General features: G+C 46.2%; 8 protein-coding genes across 8 annotated transcripts; 4 read left to right on the top strand and 4 right to left on the bottom strand.

Annotated features, from left to right (window-relative positions):
- Positions 1-2,189: 2,189 nt before the first annotated feature.
- Positions 2,190-4,273, top strand: DFL_003995 (uncharacterized protein; the record flags this gene model as incomplete). The annotated part of the gene is made up of 2 exons (XM_067633016.1): positions 2,190-2,627; positions 2,681-4,273. The coding sequence occupies 2 exons, from the start codon at positions 2,190-2,192 to the stop codon at positions 4,271-4,273; spliced, it is 2,031 nt and encodes a 676-aa protein (XP_067491228.1).
- Positions 4,274-4,480: 207 nt separating this feature from the next.
- On the bottom strand, positions 4,481-5,544 carry DFL_003994 (uncharacterized protein; the record flags this gene model as incomplete). The annotated part of the gene is made up of 3 exons (XM_067633015.1): positions 4,481-4,989; positions 5,072-5,420; positions 5,491-5,544. 3 exons carry the CDS (start codon positions 5,542-5,544, stop codon positions 4,481-4,483), a joined length of 912 nt encoding a protein of 303 aa, XP_067491227.1.
- Positions 5,545-5,889: 345 nt separating this feature from the next.
- Positions 5,890-6,966, bottom strand: DFL_003993 (uncharacterized protein; the record flags this gene model as incomplete). Its single annotated transcript, XM_067633014.1, has 4 exons — positions 5,890-5,997; positions 6,084-6,386; positions 6,456-6,540; positions 6,620-6,966. 4 exons carry the CDS (start codon positions 6,964-6,966, stop codon positions 5,890-5,892), a joined length of 843 nt encoding a protein of 280 aa, XP_067491226.1.
- A 404-nt stretch (positions 6,967-7,370) lies between these two features.
- On the bottom strand, positions 7,371-11,771 carry DFL_003992 (uncharacterized protein; the record flags this gene model as incomplete). The annotated part of the gene is made up of 8 exons (XM_067633013.1): positions 7,371-7,545; positions 7,614-7,694; positions 7,763-7,972; positions 8,027-8,223; positions 8,279-8,458; positions 8,519-8,822; positions 8,885-10,129; positions 10,183-11,771. The coding sequence occupies 8 exons, from the start codon at positions 11,769-11,771 to the stop codon at positions 7,371-7,373; spliced, it is 3,981 nt and encodes a 1,326-aa protein (XP_067491225.1).
- A 1,710-nt stretch (positions 11,772-13,481) lies between these two features.
- On the bottom strand, positions 13,482-14,571 carry DFL_003991 (mitochondrial 54S ribosomal protein mL46; the record flags this gene model as incomplete). Its single annotated transcript, XM_067633012.1, has 2 exons — positions 13,482-13,781; positions 13,849-14,571. The coding sequence occupies 2 exons, from the start codon at positions 14,569-14,571 to the stop codon at positions 13,482-13,484; spliced, it is 1,023 nt and encodes a 340-aa protein (XP_067491224.1).
- Positions 14,572-15,600: 1,029 nt separating this feature from the next.
- DFL_003990 (uncharacterized protein) lies at positions 15,601-16,933 on the top strand (the record flags this gene model as incomplete). Its single annotated transcript, XM_067633011.1, has 6 exons — positions 15,601-15,628; positions 15,726-16,122; positions 16,179-16,362; positions 16,426-16,543; positions 16,601-16,633; positions 16,704-16,933. 6 exons carry the CDS (start codon positions 15,601-15,603, stop codon positions 16,931-16,933), a joined length of 990 nt encoding a protein of 329 aa, XP_067491223.1.
- Positions 16,934-17,957: 1,024 nt separating this feature from the next.
- Positions 17,958-19,490, top strand: DFL_003989 (uncharacterized protein; the record flags this gene model as incomplete). The annotated part of the gene is made up of 9 exons (XM_067633009.1): positions 17,958-18,015; positions 18,098-18,145; positions 18,219-18,229; positions 18,310-18,547; positions 18,609-18,833; positions 18,890-19,013; positions 19,074-19,242; positions 19,308-19,390; positions 19,481-19,490. The coding sequence occupies 9 exons, from the start codon at positions 17,958-17,960 to the stop codon at positions 19,488-19,490; spliced, it is 966 nt and encodes a 321-aa protein (XP_067491222.1).
- Positions 19,491-21,593: 2,103 nt separating this feature from the next.
- Positions 21,594-22,803, top strand: DFL_003988 (uncharacterized protein; the record flags this gene model as incomplete). Its single annotated transcript, XM_067633008.1, has 2 exons — positions 21,594-21,613; positions 21,780-22,803. 2 exons carry the CDS (start codon positions 21,594-21,596, stop codon positions 22,801-22,803), a joined length of 1,044 nt encoding a protein of 347 aa, XP_067491221.1.
- Between the last annotated feature and the right edge of the window lie 134 nt (positions 22,804-22,937).

The following is a 22,937-nucleotide window of genomic DNA, read 5'->3' as shown; positions in this document are numbered from 1 at the left end:
GGGTTGATATATTTTCAATCGTAATGTACACAGTTCTATATATGTAACCGACTTGCCCTATTTGATATATTATTGGCGCTAGTTCGCGTCAAGGGTGATTTGTTGCATTTTGTCATTCCAACATGGTTTGTGCAGGGGATGAGGGAAATAATGTGAAAGGCATTCGTGTTGTGTTGCGGTCACGTGACCGCGGTGGAAATGCGGACGTCGCTTAAGACCTTCTCGCACGTCGCCTAGCACACTCTCACAGGTTTCTTACATAGCTAATCAGAAGCATGGTCACATGATGCCGTTATCAGTGTTGTTGTATCTCTTAAGAGGAACAATCAACAGAACACACAAGATTCTGACAATCGCTTATCTTCTTCTATTCTCTTTATTCCATTGGACCCCTACACAGTATTTGTCTTTTACACGGGTGTGATACCCGCCTACCTTCAGGTGTTCTGTATATAATCGTCTCAGAGCCACATTATCAGTCACATTCGTTCATTCTTCCCGAGTTCGATCGACTCGAGTAGCTATAGATTTTTTATTTTTTTTTAAGGAATTCCACAAATGTGAACCATCAATGTTCGACAGGCGGTGCTTGCTGTGCAGCCGTTCCATTTGATGCCTAGATGATTATTTAATTGCCGAAGGTACGGCTAGTAGATACTCGATCGCACGCGAAAAAAGGCATAGCCTATTATAATTCTATTCTAGCGGCTAACTTGATCGCTAGTTGAGCGGATCCACGCCGTATTCAGTGGGGTTCGACGCCACCGACGGCGTCTATCCAGCTGGCGCGAGGTAAGGTCTTCCTGCATTCTAACCCAAAAAGGTGTCGTAGTCCATTTGCGACATAGCCTTGGCTCGGAAGTTTGAGGGCCCTGGTAAAAATATTCGCTTCAGCTCTGACACCCTGCCGATGTCCGCATAGGGCCTTTCATCCGAATGGGGTAATCCACCCCACGTTCGCAGTTCTTCGAGGTTTGGGGGTGGCTAATTTCCGTGATATAATTTTCGTTCCATCTGCTGCATTTTATACGAAGACAGGTGAGGGCCGGAAGACGCAGGCTTCTTCGAGATCTCGAAGGGAAATTATTTCATGCACGGTGATATCGAGTCTCTTCAACACCTCTCTTGAAGAACGAAAAAGCTCGCGGCCGAAACTTAATGTTTCTTCCCAATCGTTCTCTTCCAGGCAGACATCCTCGACGTCTAACAAGGGTTCGTCCAGATTAAAGCATCCCGTAGGGAAATTATCGGATTCATCAGCCCTCATAACACCATGCCTGATAAATGTCTCGTCCTCGTCCTCGAGATCATCGAAATACGATGCACGCCGACAATTTAAGACCATGTCATCTGACTCGCTTGACGAATCTAGGGAGATTCTTTTCAAGTTTTTGGAGCCTGGGTAGGTTGATAGGATTCTGAAGATAGAACAAAGTAGCCTGTACTCGAGGCGTTCAGAAAGCTCGAAATCCACAATTTTAATGGTTTCAAAATTTGCAAGGTGTTTGAGGACACCGATGCACTCTCTGAGGAGGGAATGGTATTGCTCCTGTGAGACCTCATCACCCGTATTGGAGGGACTCGGGACGGTAGACCTATGTATCCGTGCGCAAATGACCGTTAGAAGATCTGGAAGGCATAAATCTATAGAGGGCTAGCATTTGGATATTGATTCTAGATGCATATTTACGTAAGCACGTACCGGATGCCAGTTACCAGACCAGACAAGCTTCCGCCGTCCCTTAATGCTTTGGTTGATTCTTGGATTATTTCGATAGCCTTAAAAAGAGTCAGTAGGCTCTACATTCCTTTGAGCAAAGAGAGAACGATTTTATATCTTCGAGTGAGAGAAATAAGAATCTTTTTCAGAGTAGTTCAAGAGGCAATGTTAAAAGAATTGAATCTAGCCATTGTTATTGCCTTAGTGTAGTACCTACTTGAGTAGATGGGCGTAGTTGGCTGCTTTCTATCGATCTGATATCATGATATCTGCACGGTTACGCACGAATGCAATGCAATGGGCCAGCGTTACCCACGCTCGCTTAGTCAGCTAAACAGGGGGATGCTGCCAAGACATGCGACAAAACCTCCCTAACAAGGAAAAAAAAAAATTAACGGCGACACAAGAGCCGCTCAATTTTAACAGACAAAGGAAAAATACAGTCGCTGTCTAATATCAATCTGTCAAAATGGCAGGAACAGCGACCTCCCGAAAACGCAAGGTTTCCCAATTCCTCAGCGACAGCGGCGACAAAGCTTCAGCGCCTCGAAATGCCAAAGCGACGATAAACGGCAAGGCGGATTGGGATGAAGAGCAGGATTACGAACGACTGGCTAGACGGAGACAGAAGAAAGGCGATAAACCGGAGAGCCAGCGATTGCCAATTAAGACTCCAGAGGGGAGAATTCTTGCGGTTGAAGCAACTGAGCCAGAGCTACAGGAGTCGGGAAGTGAGGATGACGACAATGGTTTGCAGGGTGAAGAATTACCGGAGGAAGGGAGTGATGACGAGATGCAAGAGATTGAACCTCCAAAGCCAAAGAAGTCAGAAAGACAGCGGATTGTGGAGGCGAAAGAGGAATTGGCGGAGATGGCATCCTCCATAAACGAAGAGCCGGAGGAAAACGTATGGACTATATCTTTCATGCTTGGAAAAAACGAATACTAATTGGATAACAGTTCCATTTGCTCCGAAAACTCCAAGAACTATTCGACTCCGAATCAAACATCACAATCAAGAAACTAGCCTTGATCACGCAAGCCACCGTTTTCCGAGACATAATCCCCGGGTACCGAATACGTCCACTAACAGCTGAAGAACAAGCAACCAAAGTCGCATCGGATGTCAGGAAACTTCGAAATTTCGAACAATCTTTGGTCTCAAGCTACAAGGCCTACGTCGACACCCTAGGAAAAGTGGCAAGACAAATTGGGAATCAACTATGCCCGGTTGCGATCTCGTGTACCTGCACTCTGGTCGACACCGTACCGCACTTTAATTTCCGCCAGGAGCTTCTCAAGATCCTTGTTGAAAGATTGAGTGTTCGGGTTGTGGACGAGGCGTTTGTTAAATGTCGGAATGCACTGGAGGAATTTTTCAGACAGGATGAGTCCGGAACCGGGAGTTTAGAGGCGGTGAGGATGATTATAAAGATGTTGAAGGCGAAAGATTATCAAGTTGATGAGTCGGTGCTGAATACCTTCCTTTCGCTGAGGCTACTGGCGGAACTGAATGTCAAGGCTTCATATGATACGATCGATCAGCCGGGACAGAAGATGAAAAAGAAGGATCGGTTGCCATTTACAAAGAAGGAGAAGAAGGCATACAAAGAAAAGAAAATAGTCGATGCGCAGATGAAGGAAGCAGATGCAGTGGTAGTCCACGAAGAACGAGAGAGGAACCAGAGTGAAACCCTCAAGGCAGTTTTCCTAACCTACTTTCGAATTTTGAAGGAGAAAAAATCAGCTTTGATGGGTGCCACTCTGGAAGGTTTAGCCAAGTTCGCTCATTTGATCAATGTCGAGTTCTTCTCGGATATTCTTGCCGCATTGCGAGAGCTGGTCGAGGACGCTCAAGCGGACGCAGACGCAGAAGTGGAAGAGGGTGCCGATGATGAAGCCGCTGAATCTCTCCAACGGGAGAGGAATCTACGGAGAGAAGCACTTTTATGCATCGTCTCCGCATTCTCCCTACTCGCAGACCAAGCAAATGAAGCCAAAGGCCTCGTCAACATCGACCTCTCCTTCTTCACCACGTACCTCTACTCGGTTCTTCTCCTACTATCCCTCTCCCCTACTATCGAACTATCATCTAAATCCCTTCACCTCGCCGACCCTTCATCCTCCGAACCCGTCGAAATCCCAAGTAGCAAGGTCAACAAAGCCACGGAAATCGAAATGTTACTCCGATCGCTCGACGTCGTATTCTTCAAAGCGCCACGAGGAACGGGGGAAATATCATCCGCAAGAGTCGCTGCGTTTACTAAGCGGCTATCAATTGCGGCCTTACAGCTGCCCGAGAAGAGCTGTATAGCACTTCTCACGTCGCTACAAAATCTTGGGAAGAAACATTCGAGAAAAGTGCATCCGTTGTTCGTATCCGATGACAGGGTTGGAGATGGAACTTATGATCCTTTCATTGATACACCAGAGTTGTCGAATGCATTGGCTGGAAGCGCAGTTTTCGAGCATGCCTTGTTGGCGAATCACTATAGTCCCAAGATTCGAGAGCAGTCAAAACTAGTGCTGAAGAGTGGGACGTCTAGCAAGTAGCCGAGGGAGTCAGGATTATGTATGCTATTTTAGACAATGTACAATTACATAATGGATATCAGCTTGCTAAGATTATGCTTTGAGTTATCATATAAAAACATAGGGTAATGTATACAAAAGCTTATTCACATATATACACACTTCCGTGCCGTATAACACAGCCGAAAAGTGCTTCGGGATATTTACAAAAACTCCGTCTATCCTTCTTCATTTCTTCTTTTTACTCGGGACCGGCAATTCCTCCGTAAACTTATCCACCGTCGCAGCTTCCTCCATAGGATCCCCAAAGTACACCTGAGCCGTCAAAATAGTCTCCTCGTCCAGCTTCTCCAACCCCGACAAAATCCTCCTAACGTAACTAACCACCATCGCCAATTTCCTGAAATCCATATCCTCGCGCATCAAAAACACATTCTGCCAGATCGCCGTAGCCATCCACGCATCCCCCCTGATGAATGCTTCATCGTAGGATAGAATGGTATATTGAAAATGTTCGTAGAGCTCCTTTAACATCTTTTGTCTTTTTGACTTTTGGGTGATTTTGTGTCTGTCGGTGAGGATGGCTTCGAGGTCGAAGAAGTAATGGTTTATAAACGCTTGTTGCCACATTTTTGCGCGGGAGCGAGGGGCCATGTTTCTGAAGCGGACCATGATGAGCCAGACGTGGAGGTTGGAGATTGAAGACCAGTTACGAAGGCAGGGAGCCATGCCGCATTCTATCGTCATAATCAAAAAAAACTTCGTTAGCATGACTTTAATCGATCAAAATCGTCATAACACGTAGGATGTGTAACATACCTTCGTACCAAAACTTCGCCTTCCCAGTCACCGGTTCCCCGGGATAATACTCCCCCTGTAACCGACATTCTTTATACAATTCCTCGGACTTTTGATAAGAATAATACTGTTCCTTCGTACTATCTGGTAAAACCTTCGACACAGCCTTTGCAATGGCTGCACGAATGCCAGTGGGTTCTTCCGGTTCGGAACTCTTGGGATCGGAAGCGTATTGTAACCGTGAGGATGTTGCAAATAACCTCCGCTGTAGGGTTTTAGATGTCGATGCGGGAAGTGGGGTTATTTTGCGCTTTAGGGCGCCGCGGAGGGGTGAAGGTGGGATGGATTGAGGTCGAGCGACATGCCGTATCTATCACGAAAATCGTCAATTCTCTCTTCATTATAGGTATGGTGACGATAAGAAGAGATATTAAGCATACCGACTGAAAGATACCAGCTCTCAACGAGGGCAATATCGGTTCTATCAGCGACATTGTGAGGATTGATGATGGCGTAAAGTTGTCATCGGCATGGGGCCATGTGCGGGTTGCCAATTGAAGCTTCGAAAATTTCGGGCCCGCAGCTCAAAAAACACGCCAGGGGCCAACGCATGTCATCCCGGCTACGATACGCTAATATAAATCGGGATGGATTATTGGTAAATTCAAAATTCGATCTATCGGAAAAGATACAACGGAATGCTCTTATTTGATTAAAAGATTGGGGAGCCAAGGTGGTCAAGGCTCCTATGCAAGTGTATTTGATATCAAAGACCAGTTTATGACTCCATAAACGCCATTTAATTCAGTTCACCCGCCCTAAATGATATCCTAGACCTTCTATAGAACCAACTTTTCAACCCTCACCGACTTCAAGGGCAGGTATTCCGCCATTTGGTTTGGATCCCTCAGAATAGCAGGTATATCATCTCGGTACGGTGGGAATTTCTACCACAAAGGTTAGCCGGCCGCTCTTACTTCCCCAAGGTGCGTCCAAGATATATGTAGATGTAGATAAAAAAGACAATTCTCACCTTCTTAACATTCTCATAGCTATCTTCCTTGTCCTGATACTCCCTTAACACCACCCCCTCCGCAAACTCCACAAAAACCCTAGTATCTCTGATCCTAAACACCACATCATCGAGTCGCATATAAAACCTCGCCAGTAAGAGTAATCTAGCCGGCATAACCCGGACTTTTACGGATAATATCGACATGCCGTTGTCTGCTAGTTCGTCTTCGTAGAGCATTACATCGTCGAAGAAGAGGATGGGGTCTTGACGTCGGAGTTTGTCGAGTGGGATTTGGTCGGTTGTTGGGGTGAATTCTTTTGTCTAAATTTTTGTTATACGGGTTGGGTTTTAGTAAATGCGAATAGTGGGAATATGTAGAGGGGTACGTACTCCAGATATCGATCCTTGGTAGTTGGTCGAATACGTCCAATCGAATGGTTTCACGACCTCTTTAATCCCTTCGTGCATCTTCTCCCTAACCAAATTGCAATACCCCCAAAATCAGTATCATATCTCCCCCTCTTAAAACAGTATACGGAATATATAAAACCAACCTCTGCTTCTGCCACGCCGCCGAATACGCAACCTTCAACATATCATTCCCCGTCTTATCAACCAGATCCAACGCATCCAGCGCATTAAACTCAATCTTCCACTCCCCTCCCTGCGCACCGATCTTTTCGATAGAAACTATATTATTCCCAAAGATCATTTCCGGCGGCGTAATTCCAAGTTTTTCCGTCATCGCGTCGATTTCTTGAGCATTTAGGATCGGGAGCTTGCGGGTCGTGATTTTGAAGGAGGAGACGGTGATTGATTTGCCCGCGTCTACGGCGGTGGGCATTACCGTTGCCATGTTTTGAGGGGTTGGGAGTGTGGTGGGTGGCGGTGGCATTGACATCTTGGATTCGAGAGATGGTGGTGTGTTTATTTGTTGGATCGCGGGGTGTAGTGTGGGGTGTTTATGCGAAGCGGTCAACACAGTTGAGCCTCGACACGAGGCATAATCGATGCACAATGCGGCTTTTCGAATTTAGGCACTTTTAGGTTATTTAAATTTAAATACTTAGATAATGTGATAAAAGACTGAATCGTTTCATACGCCGTAAGCTGCACACAAGATATTCTTTTGAGGAGGCAAAGAAAAAAAAGACAACGATCAATGTAAGTTTTTTTAGCTACAACAGAAAGGAAGAAAAAGAAAGAGAAAGGATCGGAGAAAGAGTTAATGTTGGCGGTGCAATTGTGAGAAACGGCGGCCGTCAAAAAGGAAGGAGACTGTAAAAAACTTGTAATAAACGACAATCATGACTTTCGTACACTCTTCATTTCTCCCCACTTGCCACGCTCCTTCGTTGTATCGTAAGCTTGAATCAAACGGGCTTGACCCTCATCGGCCTGCGAAAAGGCATAACCACGTTGTTTGCGCATGCGCTGAACTTGTCGGACTTTTCGAATGGCTTTCTGGAATTGTTCCATTCTGTTGGACCAATGTTAGCCATTACTTGTCTTAACATTTCAAAGAATTAAAATATTGCTGAGACTAACCTGGGTCTGTAATCTTGAATATTGTACTTTTGAATCTCCTGGACATAATGGTAGGTTTGAGGGAAGTACATTCGCTTGGCACTAAAGTGGAACGACAGTCAGTTACCGCGGCACAACCATAGAAATCGCGTGAGATGAAAAAAACTTACTATTTCCAAGCAAAGTCTCTGATAAGACAGAGAGGTGCCATGACAAATGCGAACAGCCAGAAAACAGGCGACGAATAAAGTCTGGCAATGATGCCGGTGAACTCGGTAGAGAAGTGAAGCATCGGCGCCACAGTAGCATAAGCTGGCAAGAAAGCCAACCAAATCAATAAGGAACCGGGAATTGCGATAACATGGTATTTGGTCCAAATACTGAAGATTATTAGTATGCATATAGGTATCTGGCGAACTTGGCTATAGACTTACTTGGTGATGAGAGCGGCTTTTCCAAGAGCGATAGTCAGCGCTGCGGTATAATTTGTTGTACCCCAGACCCAATGCCCTGCGATTCTGCCATCGCTCTGTGGAAGATCCCATTGGAATACAAACTCAGAGACGATATATAGAACCAGCGAATGGTAAAACCCGTTAACCAACCACGACCAAAAACTGCTCATTTTGAACTAGAATAATGTTAGTTCCTAGCTATTTGGATCCTAAGGACATCGGGAAACATACGAAATAACCCTTCTGGCCAAGCTGGTACATCTGGGGGTACCTGTCAAGTAACCTGGCACTAAGGAACTGGTCAAAGACACCCATCGCGAGCGGTGGCAATACGGTGAACAACACGTTGTAGAACGAGAGCGTCCACGATTCGTAAATGACCTGACCGGAGAATCGATTCCTGAAGGTGTACTACAAGGTTTCGTTAGCAGATGATACGTAAGCACGGTAATTGTAAAAAGTGTTATTTACCCAAAACTGTGTCATGAAGAGAGTAATGTTCTTGTAAAAGGAATACAAGATTACACGACTAATACGAGAGTAACTCCATGCACCGTGAACGAGCAGCAGTTTCCTCAAGTATCTGAATTGACCAATCGAGACGTCGGCACTTCTTGCGGCTTGGAGACCTTCAACACCGCTGATGCCAACACCAACATGGGCAGCTTGAATCATAGAAACATCGTTGGCGCCGTCGCCAATAGCGAGAAGAATTGCCTTCAGATGCTTCTTGACAAGTTTCACGACAAGAGCCTTTTGTAGGGGGGACACACGACTAAAACCCAATTCGTTAGCTTGGCTCCTGAAAACATCCTTTCGCTGTCCAACAATACGTACCAGCAGATAACAGCTTTACACATAACAGCAATGTCAAGGAACGTCTTTTCAAGCTCCTTCTCCAAGGCATACGTAAGAGATCGTCCATCGATGACCAAAGCAAGAGTTTCAATTTCCAAACTAGCATCCTTCTGGCTCCGTATGGCCGCTAGCTTCTTGTTGAGATTCTCCCGAGTGGCTTCGAAACTTTCTTCGTTGATAATAATAAGAGTCATATCCTCGCTGATAAGTTTGCAACTCATTCCTATGTTGATAGCAGTTTCTTGTCGATCTCCGGTCAGGACCCAGACCTTGATACCAGCGGTTTGGAGCGTGTGGATCGTTTCCGGTACACCGTCTTGAAGTCTATCCTCGATAGCAGTAGCGCCAAGCAAGAACAACTCCTTCTCAATGAGTTCGGCGGCCTTGTCAAGTTCCTCTCCACGATTGTTGATGGTCGTAGCAGCCTTGTCGAAAATTTGAGACCATTGTTGGTATTCGGATTCAGGGATCTCACGCATGGCAAGACACAGAGTTCGGAGACCTTCAGTCGCATAATCTTCCAGATGAGTCAAAGTAAGATCAACAGTCGGGTTATCTTTTGCCAAACGTTCCAAAATAACGGTATCAGCTCCCTTGGTGTAAATTCTGATCTTTCCATCAGGGCAGCGGAAAATTGTAGACATCCTCTTTCTCGTGGAGTTGAATTCGCAGACGTTGAGTAGTTCATAGTCTTCTAGTCTTCCATTGACAGAGATTGTTACGGAACGAGGTTTTCGAGAAACGAACTGATATCCCAACTGCACAGCTCCCTCGACCAAGGCACCTTCATCGGGCGACGCAGCTTGATACTTGATTTCGGTGGGCTTCTCATCGTTTTGCTCTGGAATAACAGTGTGGCAGACGGCCAGTAAAACCAAGAAGTGATGCATAATCTCGCGGGTGGGGTGGCTGTTCAGGTTTTCCTTCAGTCGCTTGAAATCGTGGACACCGATTTCCACACCGTCCTGTACGGTTGCACGTTTATCTTCAGGGACCTCGTCACCATAGCAGACACCAGCAATTGAACATTGTCGGAACTCCATCTGGTTGCAAGTCAGTGTACCTGTTTTGTCGGAAAAGATGTATTCGATCTGACCAAGCTCTTCAACCAAACTAGAGGTTCTACAAACTGCTGGAGTATCTGTCTCCGCGTAGTAGATATCAAGATCTGAGTTGATGAGGAAAGCCTGGAAATATTTTACGAGTTCGACTGTCACGAAAAGACTAAATGCGCCATTAGTAGTTGAATGGATAAGAATAATACCGAGCTGACTTACGAGATGGGCACAAGATTGGAATACAAGACCCAATATGTCAAGATATCCTTGAAAAACTGGGCAACAAGGCCGATATTCTCGAGATAAAGATATGGGACCTGATTCAGTTGGGTGGCGAGTTTGATAACATCACCGGCCGAAGAAACGAGGGACAAGACCAAAAGGATACCAACCAACATGAGAATCTGCTTGTTGAGGAGGCGTTCCACGTTGGTTCTCTTAATTGGAGTTGCAGTGGCGTTCCTCATAAGCTTGGTTTCGTGACCTGTAAACACAACGATGCCATGAATCCAAGGTGTGTTTCTTAATGTCGCACCTCTCAGGAGGAGTTGCTCAGGGCTCAAGGGATGCTCCTTCTCAGCTCCTCCCATAGACATGGTGATCGTAGCTTCATAGGTGTACAAGCTGCTGTTCGGCTGCTCAGACTTGACCTTTCCTGATAATCTACTCAGTTCACCAGGGCTGACGAGATGCGAAGTCTCCGGGATCGCCTGTTTGATTTTCAAGTTCGTCTCTCCATCCAAGTTGGCGGTTTCGATGTAACACAAACCTTCCGGCTCAGACGAGGCGAGAAGCACTAAATCGGCCGGGAAGGGTTCCTCGGATTCGACGCGCACAATATCTCCGACCTTCACATTTAACCACTTTGTTTCTTCGAAACTTGTTCCATGGAGTACTTGGGTTTTCGACTGATTGAGCTCTCTATCTTGACTCCGCCTCTTAAAGTCCTCGACCAATTCCTTGACTGCCGATACTATAAGCACGAGGATTAAGGGGACGATGGTTGTATATCTGTTAGTGGGAGAGATGTTGGGGATCTGTTGCATGATGGCGGTGAACAAGAAGAATAAGTTGGCATATTTCGAGAATTGTTCGTATAAAAATTTGGGAAGGAAGGTGGCAATGTTGTATTTGGCGGTCGAGACATGATTATCGAGGAATTTACTGAGGGCGTTCGCGGGTGGGTTGTTGATATGGATCATACGGGGTCCTAATGTCGAAGGGTCGACCTTGGTCTTACCAAAACCGAACTTGAACTTACCACCACTGTCGCCCTTCTTTGGTGGTTGATCTCCGCCTCCGGATGAACCCCCAGCAGCGGCCTGGCCCCTCTCAGTAAGAGGTAGATCCATTTCGCTATACTGGGGCCCCATCCCTATTGCTGTTTTTACCCTACCCATGAGGCCGCCTCCCATGCTCAGGACACTATTTCTGTTACGTTTCTGGCCTTTGTTATTGCTTTCGTGGGCACCATAATGGAACTCTGCGGTCGACTCATCGTCCGGAAGTATCGATTCGTCATAATAACGTTCGTAATTCTGAAGACCTGATGTTTGGGAGAAAGTGCGATGCTGCCCTAACTGAGGTGGACGTTGGTCGTAGCCAGGCTGTTGCTGTTGCTGCGACGAGAATCCGGGTTGCGAATACCCGGATGCAGTGTTACTCGGAGCATAGATATCATCATCTTGGATGTTATGGGTAGCTATATATTGGGCGTCAGATATCGGAGGCGGTCGGCCTGGATTGCCATATGCCCTTTCATCTTCGTCGAAGTCTAGAAGCGACGGATGGTTTGGCTGGTGCGCCATGATGCGCAGCTATAGCTCAACGCCCGTCTTCGGGTGCCAGAACCCCCAAACCGGAAGAAAATCTATGGAGAAAGCTCAAGAAATATCGACCAGGGGTGGAGCAAAAAAACGTGGATTATTGCGAGAGCTGGTAGGGCTTGCCGTGGTATTCGGTTCGTCGGGTTGAATTGCTTTCCAGGTAGATGCTAACTGAAAGCAATGGAGAAACGTCTGTCAACCACGGAAGCAGGTGGATAATCTAAGGAAATTGATTCGTTGAACAGACGCACGGTAGTCGGCAGGCTTGCGTTAAAATGAATTCGAAGAGAGGTATTTGGAACTCCAAGGTAGGAATGCTGTGTCATAGGCGTTGAAGGAGGTGGTGGCCTTTGGAAGCTATCCCGCCTGTCGCCAATGGGGGGCGTTTGCTAAAAAGGAATGACGATGGAGTAGTGGCAGCAGCAGTATCAGTAAGTTAGTGACGTGACATGGAGGAGTTCGAGGAAGCGAAGTCGTAGTTGGGATGGTATGTTTCTTCGAAGGAGAGCAGGCAGCAGCGAGGTTGGTGATGCTGATGCTGATGCTGGCGATGGATAATATTAATACCGAAGGATGGAGTTTGAGGGCTGAAAGATGGGTTGTTTGGATGTCAGCACCAGCTTTTGGACCGGTTCCTGCTTACGCCAAACCAGAAAAGGGCCACCTGCAGAACAGAACAGCATTCGAACAGGATAGAACGGATAGAACAAGTTTTATTTTAATTCACCCGCTGCATGCACGGCATATTCTGCTGAAATTCTGGATATCAGAGGGTGTGTATACGGTACGGCCTCACGATCAAGCTGTTGACTTCTCGAACGCTAGGAAGAATAAGTAGAGGGTTAACTTCCAGGTGGAGATCATGCAATGGCCTCCGCCGCAGTACTACGTAAACAGGGGGTGACGACGCTGCAGAGAAGAGGAAGAACTGCCCTGAACTGCTGCTGTTAAGTTAAAGACCCGTAGATTAAGGGTCAAGCCAACCTCGAAACAGCGTCAGAGATTTCAATCCCAGCAAGCTCGCAACTGCCTGCCTGCATGCCATATAAAAATTATTACCCCGACAAGGCCTCCTGAGCTCAAACTAACCACTACCCCTTATGGCTACTAACATTTGAGGAAGTTAACTTATAACGGGAGAGGAACGGAGAGAGGCATCTTGAGATACTCTTCCATCCTCGGCGCGATGCTTCTCTGCGAAACATTTCTGCTTCCGTCCTTCCCGAACGCAAAAAAGAAACAGCTGCACAGCCGCAGTTGACCTCGAACTGTGCCATCTCCCGCGATGCAATGCTGGTCCCAAATATCAAATCAACGTTCCTTTCGTGGCTATTTTTAGGGCCGTAGACGTCCGCCAAGAACCGAAGCTTGGCCCCTCCTAGATCCAGCCAAGAACGGCTGAATCTTTAACCACAAAAAACCCACTTCGCGATACCATTCTCATAAAATATAAATTATTTTATTAGAAGAGGGAGGCTTTGAGTGCCGCAATTACTCGAAACCATGGTAATACGCTGGTATGTATGTATATGTACACGGTGTATCAATTCGGTATAATTACAATAATCACGTCTCAATCAGAGAGCCTACGTAATGTAAGCCGGCTCGTCGAGATATGGCTGTATACAAGCGGAATATTTAATAGAAAAGGCATCCACCAAGGCACCTCGATTTCTACTACCGCTCCGACGGCTACCTGGCCACCAACATGCGTCTGATGGCCTTCCAGTAGTCCTTCTCGACAACCCCTTCGATCTCTTCTTTGGTGAGCCATTGGTAATCTGTGATATTTGCCTTGCTACCGATCAGCTTGGGCCGTCCGGCGAAGATTCGTGCTTTCATGAAAAAGACTTTCTTTCCGGTCAACTCGCCGTTCTCGCCCTTTGCCTTTCCGTCGGGGAGCTGGTAGTCGTAGTATCCGATAGGAACATTTCCAACCATCCAGTAATTCATGTCACGGCCGCACGACCTTGTAAGAATACCCTCCGCGGTCTATTTCTCTCCAGTTATTTTTTGACCTTTAAGGATATAGCAATCGATACTACGGATCTATACATACCTGCTTCAGATTCTCCCGTCCTTCGATATTGGCTTGTGGGAATTTCCATGCATGATTTTCCCGGTCTCCACGCCGAACAAGCAGATATAAAGTTCTTGATAGTTTTCTGTTCAAACTCCTGGTATCATTCTTCAAATCGGCCTCCGTCTCTCGCGGTAAAGGTTTGGTCATGAGCTTCTTGGCAGCAATTTCTTCTTCGGTATCACTGGCGCTGATATCCTCCCCAGAAACAGTATATTTGACAAGAGCATCATAGTCCATATTCTCATCTTCTTGCGGGCCATCACCATGTCGTAGCTCGTCTTTCCAATGATCGTCGGCATATGGATTGTACACCTTCATGCCGAGTCTTTTCCTTCTCCATTCATCGTAAGCAAGAGTTCCGGGTTTGAAATAGAAATTTCGAACAAATGGCTTGACTAAACGTTTGTCCAATCGACGCTGATAGAAGTAAAATTCCTTTTCGAAAGGGGTGAGATCTCTAGTAAGGATTGGAGCCCGGGATACGACTGTAGATGCTGCCAGTTGGAAGGATGATGGCGGCCTTTTGTAGTCGGGAAGGAAGTCGTCATACGAAGGTGCTTCCTCGGGAGCCTCAAAGTCAACGAGAGGCTCGACTGGAGATTCAGCTGGGGCGGCTGCTGAGGTCGCTATCGAAGCAAAGGATCTTCGGGATTGGGATGCGATGCGGGTGAAGCACCGACGGCACAACGATTCCATCATGGTTGATAGAAGATCAAAGTCTCCCAGGTATGACTGGGTTGGACTTGAGATATAAAGTTGATTTGATATCGATATGGGTCGATTATTGGACGGGTGTTATCTGGAAGTGGGTAGGTTGACAACAAGTCAGCGTAGTTCTAGAGCAGGAGCCGTCAATTGCAATTGTCTCCTACCATGCTGGAATCAAAGCTACAGCAAGTACCAATTCTCCCTCCGATGCCCTCCGATATCCCGTTTATATCAACAGTCGTAAACTGTTGACGTTGAACTTCACTTGTCCGAAATGTGTTTTTCGCGAAGTTGGTCCTGAAAAAGTTTTGGAGCATGTTAGCGTGCACGTGATCACAAATCCACAATCATAAATTTGCGTTTTCGCTTCAAAATTTCTAAACTTTTTCTTCTCTTCTCTTTTCTCCTCAGGCACCTTCCCTTATCACCAACTGAAGGATATAACGACGATGTTTATATCGATAGTCCATTTGTTCTGGACGAAGCGCCTCCACTTCTACCGTTGGTCATTATATGGTGCTCAGAGCGAGAACTATTTTTGTTTATTTGCATGATTCGCTAGCGCTGTCTATTTGGAGGAAGCAATTCCTCCCCTCAGGACCGGGTTAGATATATATTGCATACATACTTTCCGATGATGATGATGATGATTGATTCTTCTTGAGGCGATGGCTTTATTTCCGAAAGACTATTTTTCCTTTGCTCTAGACTAGCTATCTCTAGGCCCAATATTATAGCCCGTGCTGTGAAACCTGCGTGATGCCGCAATGCCTATGTAGTGGACTATGCTGTACTAAATGTGCCTGGCAACAATGTCGCCTGGCGTGACGGGTGTGTTGTGTTTGCGAGTCTCACGTCCAAGCTCCACTCCATGGCAGCTACCTCATTAATGCCCTCGTAATGCCAATATCCGAGCAAATACAACAGCTTCGATTCTTTACTTAGAGGGCTATACCAAAGTAGACACCTATTCGATCCTTAAAGTACCTACTTGTAAACGGATCTGACAGGAGTATAAACATGTCTTCTCTAACGTCCGGTATCCTTGGTCTGTCTACTCCTCGCACTGCACCCAAACACTATGGGCTATTCCAGCTTCGGTACCTACTGTCCGGCTTACGGCTAACCATTCTACTCGAGAACAGCCTCCGACGAACTGACCCACCAGTTCACAAGTCTCACTTCGTCTACCAACGTCAGAGGCATCATTGCTGGAATCTCAAATGAAAAGCTCGTGCCTATTACCACCATTCCACGGCGGGGTACCTTCGAAGAGGACCTTCCACAGCTCGAGAGCCTTCTAAAAGAAAACGAACCAGCCTACATTATCCTCAGAAGACGAGACTCCGGGCCAGCTCCTTTCGTCTGCCTTACCTATGTCCCGGACCATGCCCACGTTCGTAGTAAAATGCTCTTCGCGAGCACAAGAAATACATTTACAAGAGAACTCGGGACGGAGCACTTTTCGGAGTCCATTTTTGCGACTACAAAGGCTGAGGTGACGGTGGAAGGTTTTAAGAAGCACGATGCCCACGTTGCCAAGTATGTGGACAATATAATGCTGTTTTATGGGATGGTTACAGGCTAATCATTGTTAGAGCCGCACCGTTAACGGAGGAAGAGATCGCTTTGAGGGGTGTAAAGGAGGCTGAAGCTGAGGCATCGAGGGGTACTACCGCCCGTGCGTCCCATGTCAGCGGCAGCGTATCCTTCCCCGTGAGCGATGCGGCTCTGGATGCTCTCCGACGCCTCCCGAATAATCCGAATGGCTTGGTCCAATTGGTATGTTTCTCGGTTCCACTTTTAAGCCTATATTGTGCATCGGTAACTGATAAGATGAACTAGATGCTTGACATTGAAAGAGAGACTATTGAACTCGCCGATGAGTCGACATCAACTGCACACGACTTGATAACGGCCATTCCGAATACCTCCCCACGCTTCTCCTTTTTCAACTTCAGCCGTGAGTGATTTCTACAAAGATAAAAAAGCTTAATTCTCGGAACTAACGATAGAAAAGATAAATACCCTGGGGTACCGGAAAATCCAATCGGTAAGTATCAGGTCAGTCTCAGAAAGTATACTGACAATGTGGCGCTAATACAATGTAACTTAACCCGCAGTGTTCATATATACCTGCCCACCGAGTAGCAAGATCAAAGAGCGCATGCTATATGCGTCCAGCCGATCATCGGTCTTAGTTATCGCAGAAAGGGATGCCGGGCTAACAATCGCCAAAAAGTTGGAGTCCGGGGACCCAGATATCTCGGAACAACAGCTGGCGGAAGAATTCCAGCCCAAGACTGAGCAGAAGCAAGCCTTCCAGCGACCAAAGCGTCCCGGAAGAAAGTAGGAGGTATACCGGTATCTGCAAGCCGCCCGGGTTCACTTTTGTAACTGATTAATATCGAGATAAGCGAGGGTCAATGCAATAGAGAAAATGAATAAATTGGATGCTTTTCCCCTGATGATATTTTGGCTCCGAGACTAATATGATACCATCAAGCAGCCAAGCTCAAGCTGCCAGCTGCCCCGCCAAAGGAACCCGTCTATTGTGTTGCGGGGCATGTTTTTCGGACCATCGCCGGCTGTATGACATCAACCTGGTGGCAGTTCGGTTACCACAGGCCAACCTAACAGACGACCATCGGAACTTTCACATGTGTCTTCTCGACCAGAAACAAACCCAGGGTGGGCTTGGGCTGGAAGCGACCACGAATAAGCTTATCAGGCACATGTGAGGGCAAATCGATCAGCCCTTGTCTCCGGGGTCGAGGGATGCAAGAATGATGGGTCGCTGGTGCCAGATAATCCCTCCGCATTTCCGGCTTCGGCTAGGGAACAGCTCTTGGGACAAAACGGCAACTGGTCCATTCGTCCTTTGCCTACTGACCACCGCGCTCCCAGGCGGCTATGACACACGATTTTCAAGCAAAGGAAGAAAATGAGGCCTGACCGAATGGGTGTCGCATGGTAATGCGCCCTTTCTTCCTCGGTACTTTGCCGGCTTGGAGTAGCCATTTTTCTTTTACTACGCGGATTCGCAAGCTTGAAACTCCTGCATCGGAATATTTCGTAAAGCCTGATGGCGTAGGGAATAGCTCTGTTATATAAAATTTTCCACGTGCTTGGTTGTGCCGAAGTAGCTTAATAGCATGCTGTGGCCCAGGAGTTTAAACTTAATGATAACCACAAGTGTCGACGGATCTTTCCATCCCTTCTTCCTTTCTCTTTGATTCCATCTCTTCTTTTTTGGTCTCTTCCCTTCTGCCGGTTTGCGAAGTTGGCTATTTTATTGCCAGAGTTCTCGCACGAGTTATCGCCTTTTTCAATCATTCGACGGAACTAGTTGAAGTTATACATTTGAAGCCAACAAAATGTCGAAACAAGGAAAAGGCGATAGACCGAAGGCTACAACCGCCGTGCATTTGATTGGTATGGGCGACTAAAAACCATGCGGAATGATTTCGATTTCGATAAAGCTATTTGCTAACTTTCTTCTTTTGTCAATTAATAGCCGGTGGAGGTGCTGGATTGTGCGAAGCCTTAACATGTCATCCTCTCGGTGAGTAAAAGCAACGCATCTTCATGTTGTAAATTCCGAGGTTGTAGCTCTAGCTAACCGGGCCGTTTACCAGATACCATCAAGGTAAAAACTTCGGAGGATATCCCTTTTCGATTTCACCAATTGGCAAAGTAGATCAAACTCACACGATGTAAAATGAATAGGTGCGCATGCAGCTGAGCCGCAGACGGAGAGCTCCCGGCGTAAAACCCCGCGGCTTCATCCAAACCGGTGTCGAAATCGTTAAACGAGAAACCCCGTTGGGTCTTTACAAAGGTCTTGGTGCCGTTGTTATGGGAATTGTACCAAAGATGGCTATTCGGTTCTCGTCGTTTGAGGCTTACAAGGGATGGGGCACGAATCCGGAGACTGGGAAGGCGCCGCCACAGTGGATTTTCCTTTGTGAGTTATTATCAATTCGCTGTTTGGGTTTAGAGGGAATGCTAATTTGGTGGTGGTTCAGCTGGTCTTATGGCTGGAGCTACCGAGGCTGTGGCTGTGGTTACACCCATGGAGGTTGTGAAGATTCGGTTACAGGCACAACAGCATTCGCTGGCGGATCCGTTGGATGTGCCGAAGTATCGAAATGCGGCGCATTGTGCGTTTACTGTGCTTAAGGAGGAAGGTGTATCGGCACTGTGGAGAGGTGTTTCTTTGACGGCATTGAGACAGGCGACGAATCAAGCTGGTGTGTAAAAGAAACTTGATTGGCGTCCGAGGAAAAGTCGCTGATATGTTTTATAGCCAACTTCACTGCCTACACTCAGATGAAGCAGTATGCCTTGAAAGTTCAGGATGTGGCCGAGCTACCTACTTATCAGCATTTGTGCCTTGGTTTGGTGTCCGGTGCCATGGGTCCTTTCTCCAAGTATGTTCCTTAACTCGAAGCAGCGGATGTCGATTTCCATTCTAATCTGTGATTCGATAGTGCTCCAATCGATACCATCAAGACCCGTCTTCAAAAATCCGCCGCCGAGCCCGGAGTCTCAGCCTGGAAACGTATAACCTCCATTGCCGCCGACATGTGGAAGCACGAGGGTGTCGCTGCCTTCTACAAGGGTATCACTCCCCGAGTGATGCGTGTCGCTCCTGGTCAGGTATATACCACCCATTTTATCCTTAGTATAAGAAAGAAAAAGTACTAAACACAAGTAACCTCTAGGCCGTCACATTCGCCGTCTACGAAAGAATACGAAACTGGATGGAAAGCAACAGGCTCTCTAGCTTTGACAAGGAATATGCAGAGTAGTGCCAATTTTCTTCCTTAGTTCGAAAAAAAACGAAAAGTTTTAATTTTTTTTGCGTCTTTTGATGTGTCTAATCGGTTTCTTTTAGGGCACAATAATTGGATTTTCTTCAATTCTGTTCAGTTTTGAGAAAAGAGCAAAAGAGAAAGAGAGAGCTTGAAAGTTGGGATTAAAAGAGGACCCCAGGGAAGGTGTTTCGTTAATATATAACATCTTATATACCCAAATTGCCCTGCCCTGAACTGCCTTTATTTTTGTCTGTTAATGTTAGCCGATGGAGCATTTGTACACCTGCTGTGCATGTTTTGGGTTGAGCAGTTCTGATCACGTCGGGTTATTGCTGTTGCTGTTGGCGTCGATGTAGTTTAGTTCTTTGTTGGTCTTGCCAATGGTGAATCTTTCTGTCGATATCAATTGAAGTCAGACTTGACCTTAATTCTGGTGATACAGCGATATGTTTAATCAGATAATGACTGATTCGATTCTAATACTTAAGTGGCCGCCCCACACCATGCCCGCAATTACGCAGGCTCTCAGTAAAATCTGTTTTGATATCCTTAAAAACAAAATCCAACATGTTAACAGCAGAAACTCGAACCTTGTCAATCAACAGCATTCTATTATTGCTACACATTCTATATCACAATTCTTACTCATCAAACCCCTTTACATATACTTCTGCTTAAGAGATAGAACAGTAGAACCGAGAATTAGATAGCCAAGGGACTATAGCTGTTTTAAGAAACTCCTAAGGTAACCCGGGACAGGTTTACCAGTATTTCGATCGCTATTCCTATTATTATGAAATAACATACTTATTTGCATGACTATTATTCTTCTCACTGCCTTCATCACCGTCTTCCTCAATTTTCTTCCCCGCTATCTTCCTCACTATCTTTCTCGGTAACTTTTCTTATTTTTTTCATACCTGTAGACTCTCGGAGTTAAAGAATTTAATCTTACAGCACGGTAACCTCCGCTGGAACTCTCAAACTTGATTGTTTTTTTTACAAATTCCCAGTCTCCTAGGATTCATCGGTGGCGTCCGGTGCCATCATCGTACACTAGCTCGCCAAATTAGGGAGGGATTGTCCATATTTTACTTTGTATGTATGCAGGTATTCATTTGAAGAAACTGAGATATAGTGGGGCCGTTTATGGGTCGGGTCTCACACTGCTTTGCGAGGTTAAGTTTTAAGGTTTTGATCATACCTGTTCTTTGTATTTCCGGTACATATCCAGGCCCCGGCTCCAGACATAAATATCAGACGTGCTTCATCCGCTTGCTGTCTTGTGTTACTATCATATCATTGTCTACCCGTGTTCTCTGAGATCAAAGCGCTAGCGCTGAAGGCTGGTGGTACATAACAAGCGAGCCCCGACTTCTACCCGACAAGGCATAATAATGGTCGCCTAATTCCCACGGAGATGTGAGATTAGATTATACGCTTAAGTATATATGTAGCCGAAAAAATGCATGCAGGGAAGCTTCAACGGTAACACAAAGAACTCTTTGTGGCATTTTTCCTGTAAACTTGAGAACCTGTGGTCACTGTTGTGAGTGCAGCAATAAATTTAGGGTCATTCATTATGTATGGTCGCAGTTCGGGGCTGGGATACAGGTTATCAAAAGGGTCACGCTCCTTCGCATGTGCGCGGAGCATTACTCTGTCGACAAGTTCTCGTGGTTATGTAAAAATAAGGCAAGAGCCCATTGATTGTCGGGATATCAATCGCAACTACTACTTTTTTATGCAAATAAAAGAATTATGCCATTGATAACACACGATCGAGCGGCACTCTTGGGCAAGAATGTTAGGCTTGGAGAGATGAAGCCTATTTAACCCATGCTAAATCTCTGTCCTGAGCAATACACCATCCTCACCCCAGGGAGCAGAACATTGCAAGACCGGCTGTAGGATTACCTCTGAAATTAAAAAATTTTTAATTTTGTCTTCGAAACAACTCGGACCATATGAGACTTCTTCAGGTTCTCGCTTTCGCCGCATTTGTTAATGCGGCGGTCGTCGTTTTCCCCCGCTCTCGAATTAGCGGATGTGTAAACGATAATTGCATGAATGGTATAATAGTCCTCTATTTTACTCCAAAGAATGTTATTTTGCTAATATAAATTTCATACGGCAGCTGTTAACAAGGCGGGACAAGGATCTTCCCGTCTAGAAGATTGCTCCTCTTTCGTCATGAGTCATAAAATAACATCGTAAGTAAAATTCTATGCTCTCGATTTCTAATTCCGCTTCAACGTTCCCTATCACTCGGATGATATAACGTCAAAAGAGAAGTTAAAATTCATAGCAAAACCCGCGCAGAAACCCGATTTCTATTTCCTTTAGGTTACCCGTGCGTCTACTAATTCGTCTGTATAGTTACATCTACTCGAGCTTTTCCAAAACGGAGACTATAACCTTACCTGAGACCACAACAATCGTGATCACGAGCTATGTGACCGTGCAAACGGGGTCTACAAAATTGGTTACTCTCACAGAGACGATAACTTCACCGGCACTGATCCCGCGAGATGACCAACCTCTGGAATTAGAATATCTCGAAAAGCGTCAGCTTCCCGTAGGAATTCCCAGCTGGGCTAGCAACTGTAAGAGCAAGGCCGGGACGGAGGCTGCCTTCCGCTTTTCTAGTGCGTGCTCGTGTTTCTTTCGGACTACTTCACTGCCGCCAGTGACAATGGAAACCGTGACTACAACAGCTAGCGTAACTCAAACATTTACGGAAACGAGCACATCCAAGACAACAATCCTACAAATCACCAGTACTCCGGTCACAACCGTGGTCAATATCGTAACGCAGACCAAAATAGAAACTCTAACGGTCTCGGCATCGACAAGTGATACTACTAGTACTCCTACAAGTACTGCTGGATATTATGTTAAAGTCATTGCGGGCCAAAGCGGGGATGATGCTTTCAACAGGACTACCGTCTTGAACGATACCTACGTGGGTTGGTACTTTACCAGCGATACAAGGTTTCCCAATGAACGTGCTTTCACCCTCACCCAGACGCGAGATCAAGCGATAGTATTTGAATTCGAAACTCCCGAAGTTGAATATAGAGGCAATTTGGCGTATCGAAGCGGAGAAGAACTATTTCAACTGACCGTCCAACAAGGGCTGGGAAGTAGTCTGTATGGTGCATACAAGCAACCACTCCCCGCCGATATGAGGGTTCTAAATTATGAGATAGACGGCAACAACCTTTATGTCTATGACCAAGAGTATGGCTTGCCTATATATTTCGATTACGATCTAGAGAAATATGACGAGAGAAAGGCAGGCCTTGTGTGGATCACCGGTTCGGACTTCGATAACGCATCCCCGGGGGATGGCACTACCATCCTTTGGCTCGCGGTCGAGCCAGTTTTGCCGGAATCTTAAGCAAAGCTTGAAACTTATAAGGCGTTGGAATCAGGCACTGACTCCGCTTTTTTGTACGGAGTTTGCTTAACTACAAGATAGATATTTGTGTACGGGTTGCATGGCTTGATTCCGGATATCACCTCATTCCAGAC

Source organism: Arthrobotrys flagrans, assembly GCF_004000055.1.
Source record: "Arthrobotrys flagrans strain CBS H-5679 chromosome Unknown unitig_0, whole genome shotgun sequence".
Taxonomy (NCBI): Eukaryota; Fungi; Ascomycota; class Orbiliomycetes; order Orbiliales; family Orbiliaceae; genus Arthrobotrys; species Arthrobotrys flagrans.
The sequence above is the reverse complement of the archived record's forward strand: the minus strand, read 5'-3'. Positions and strand labels throughout refer to the sequence as shown.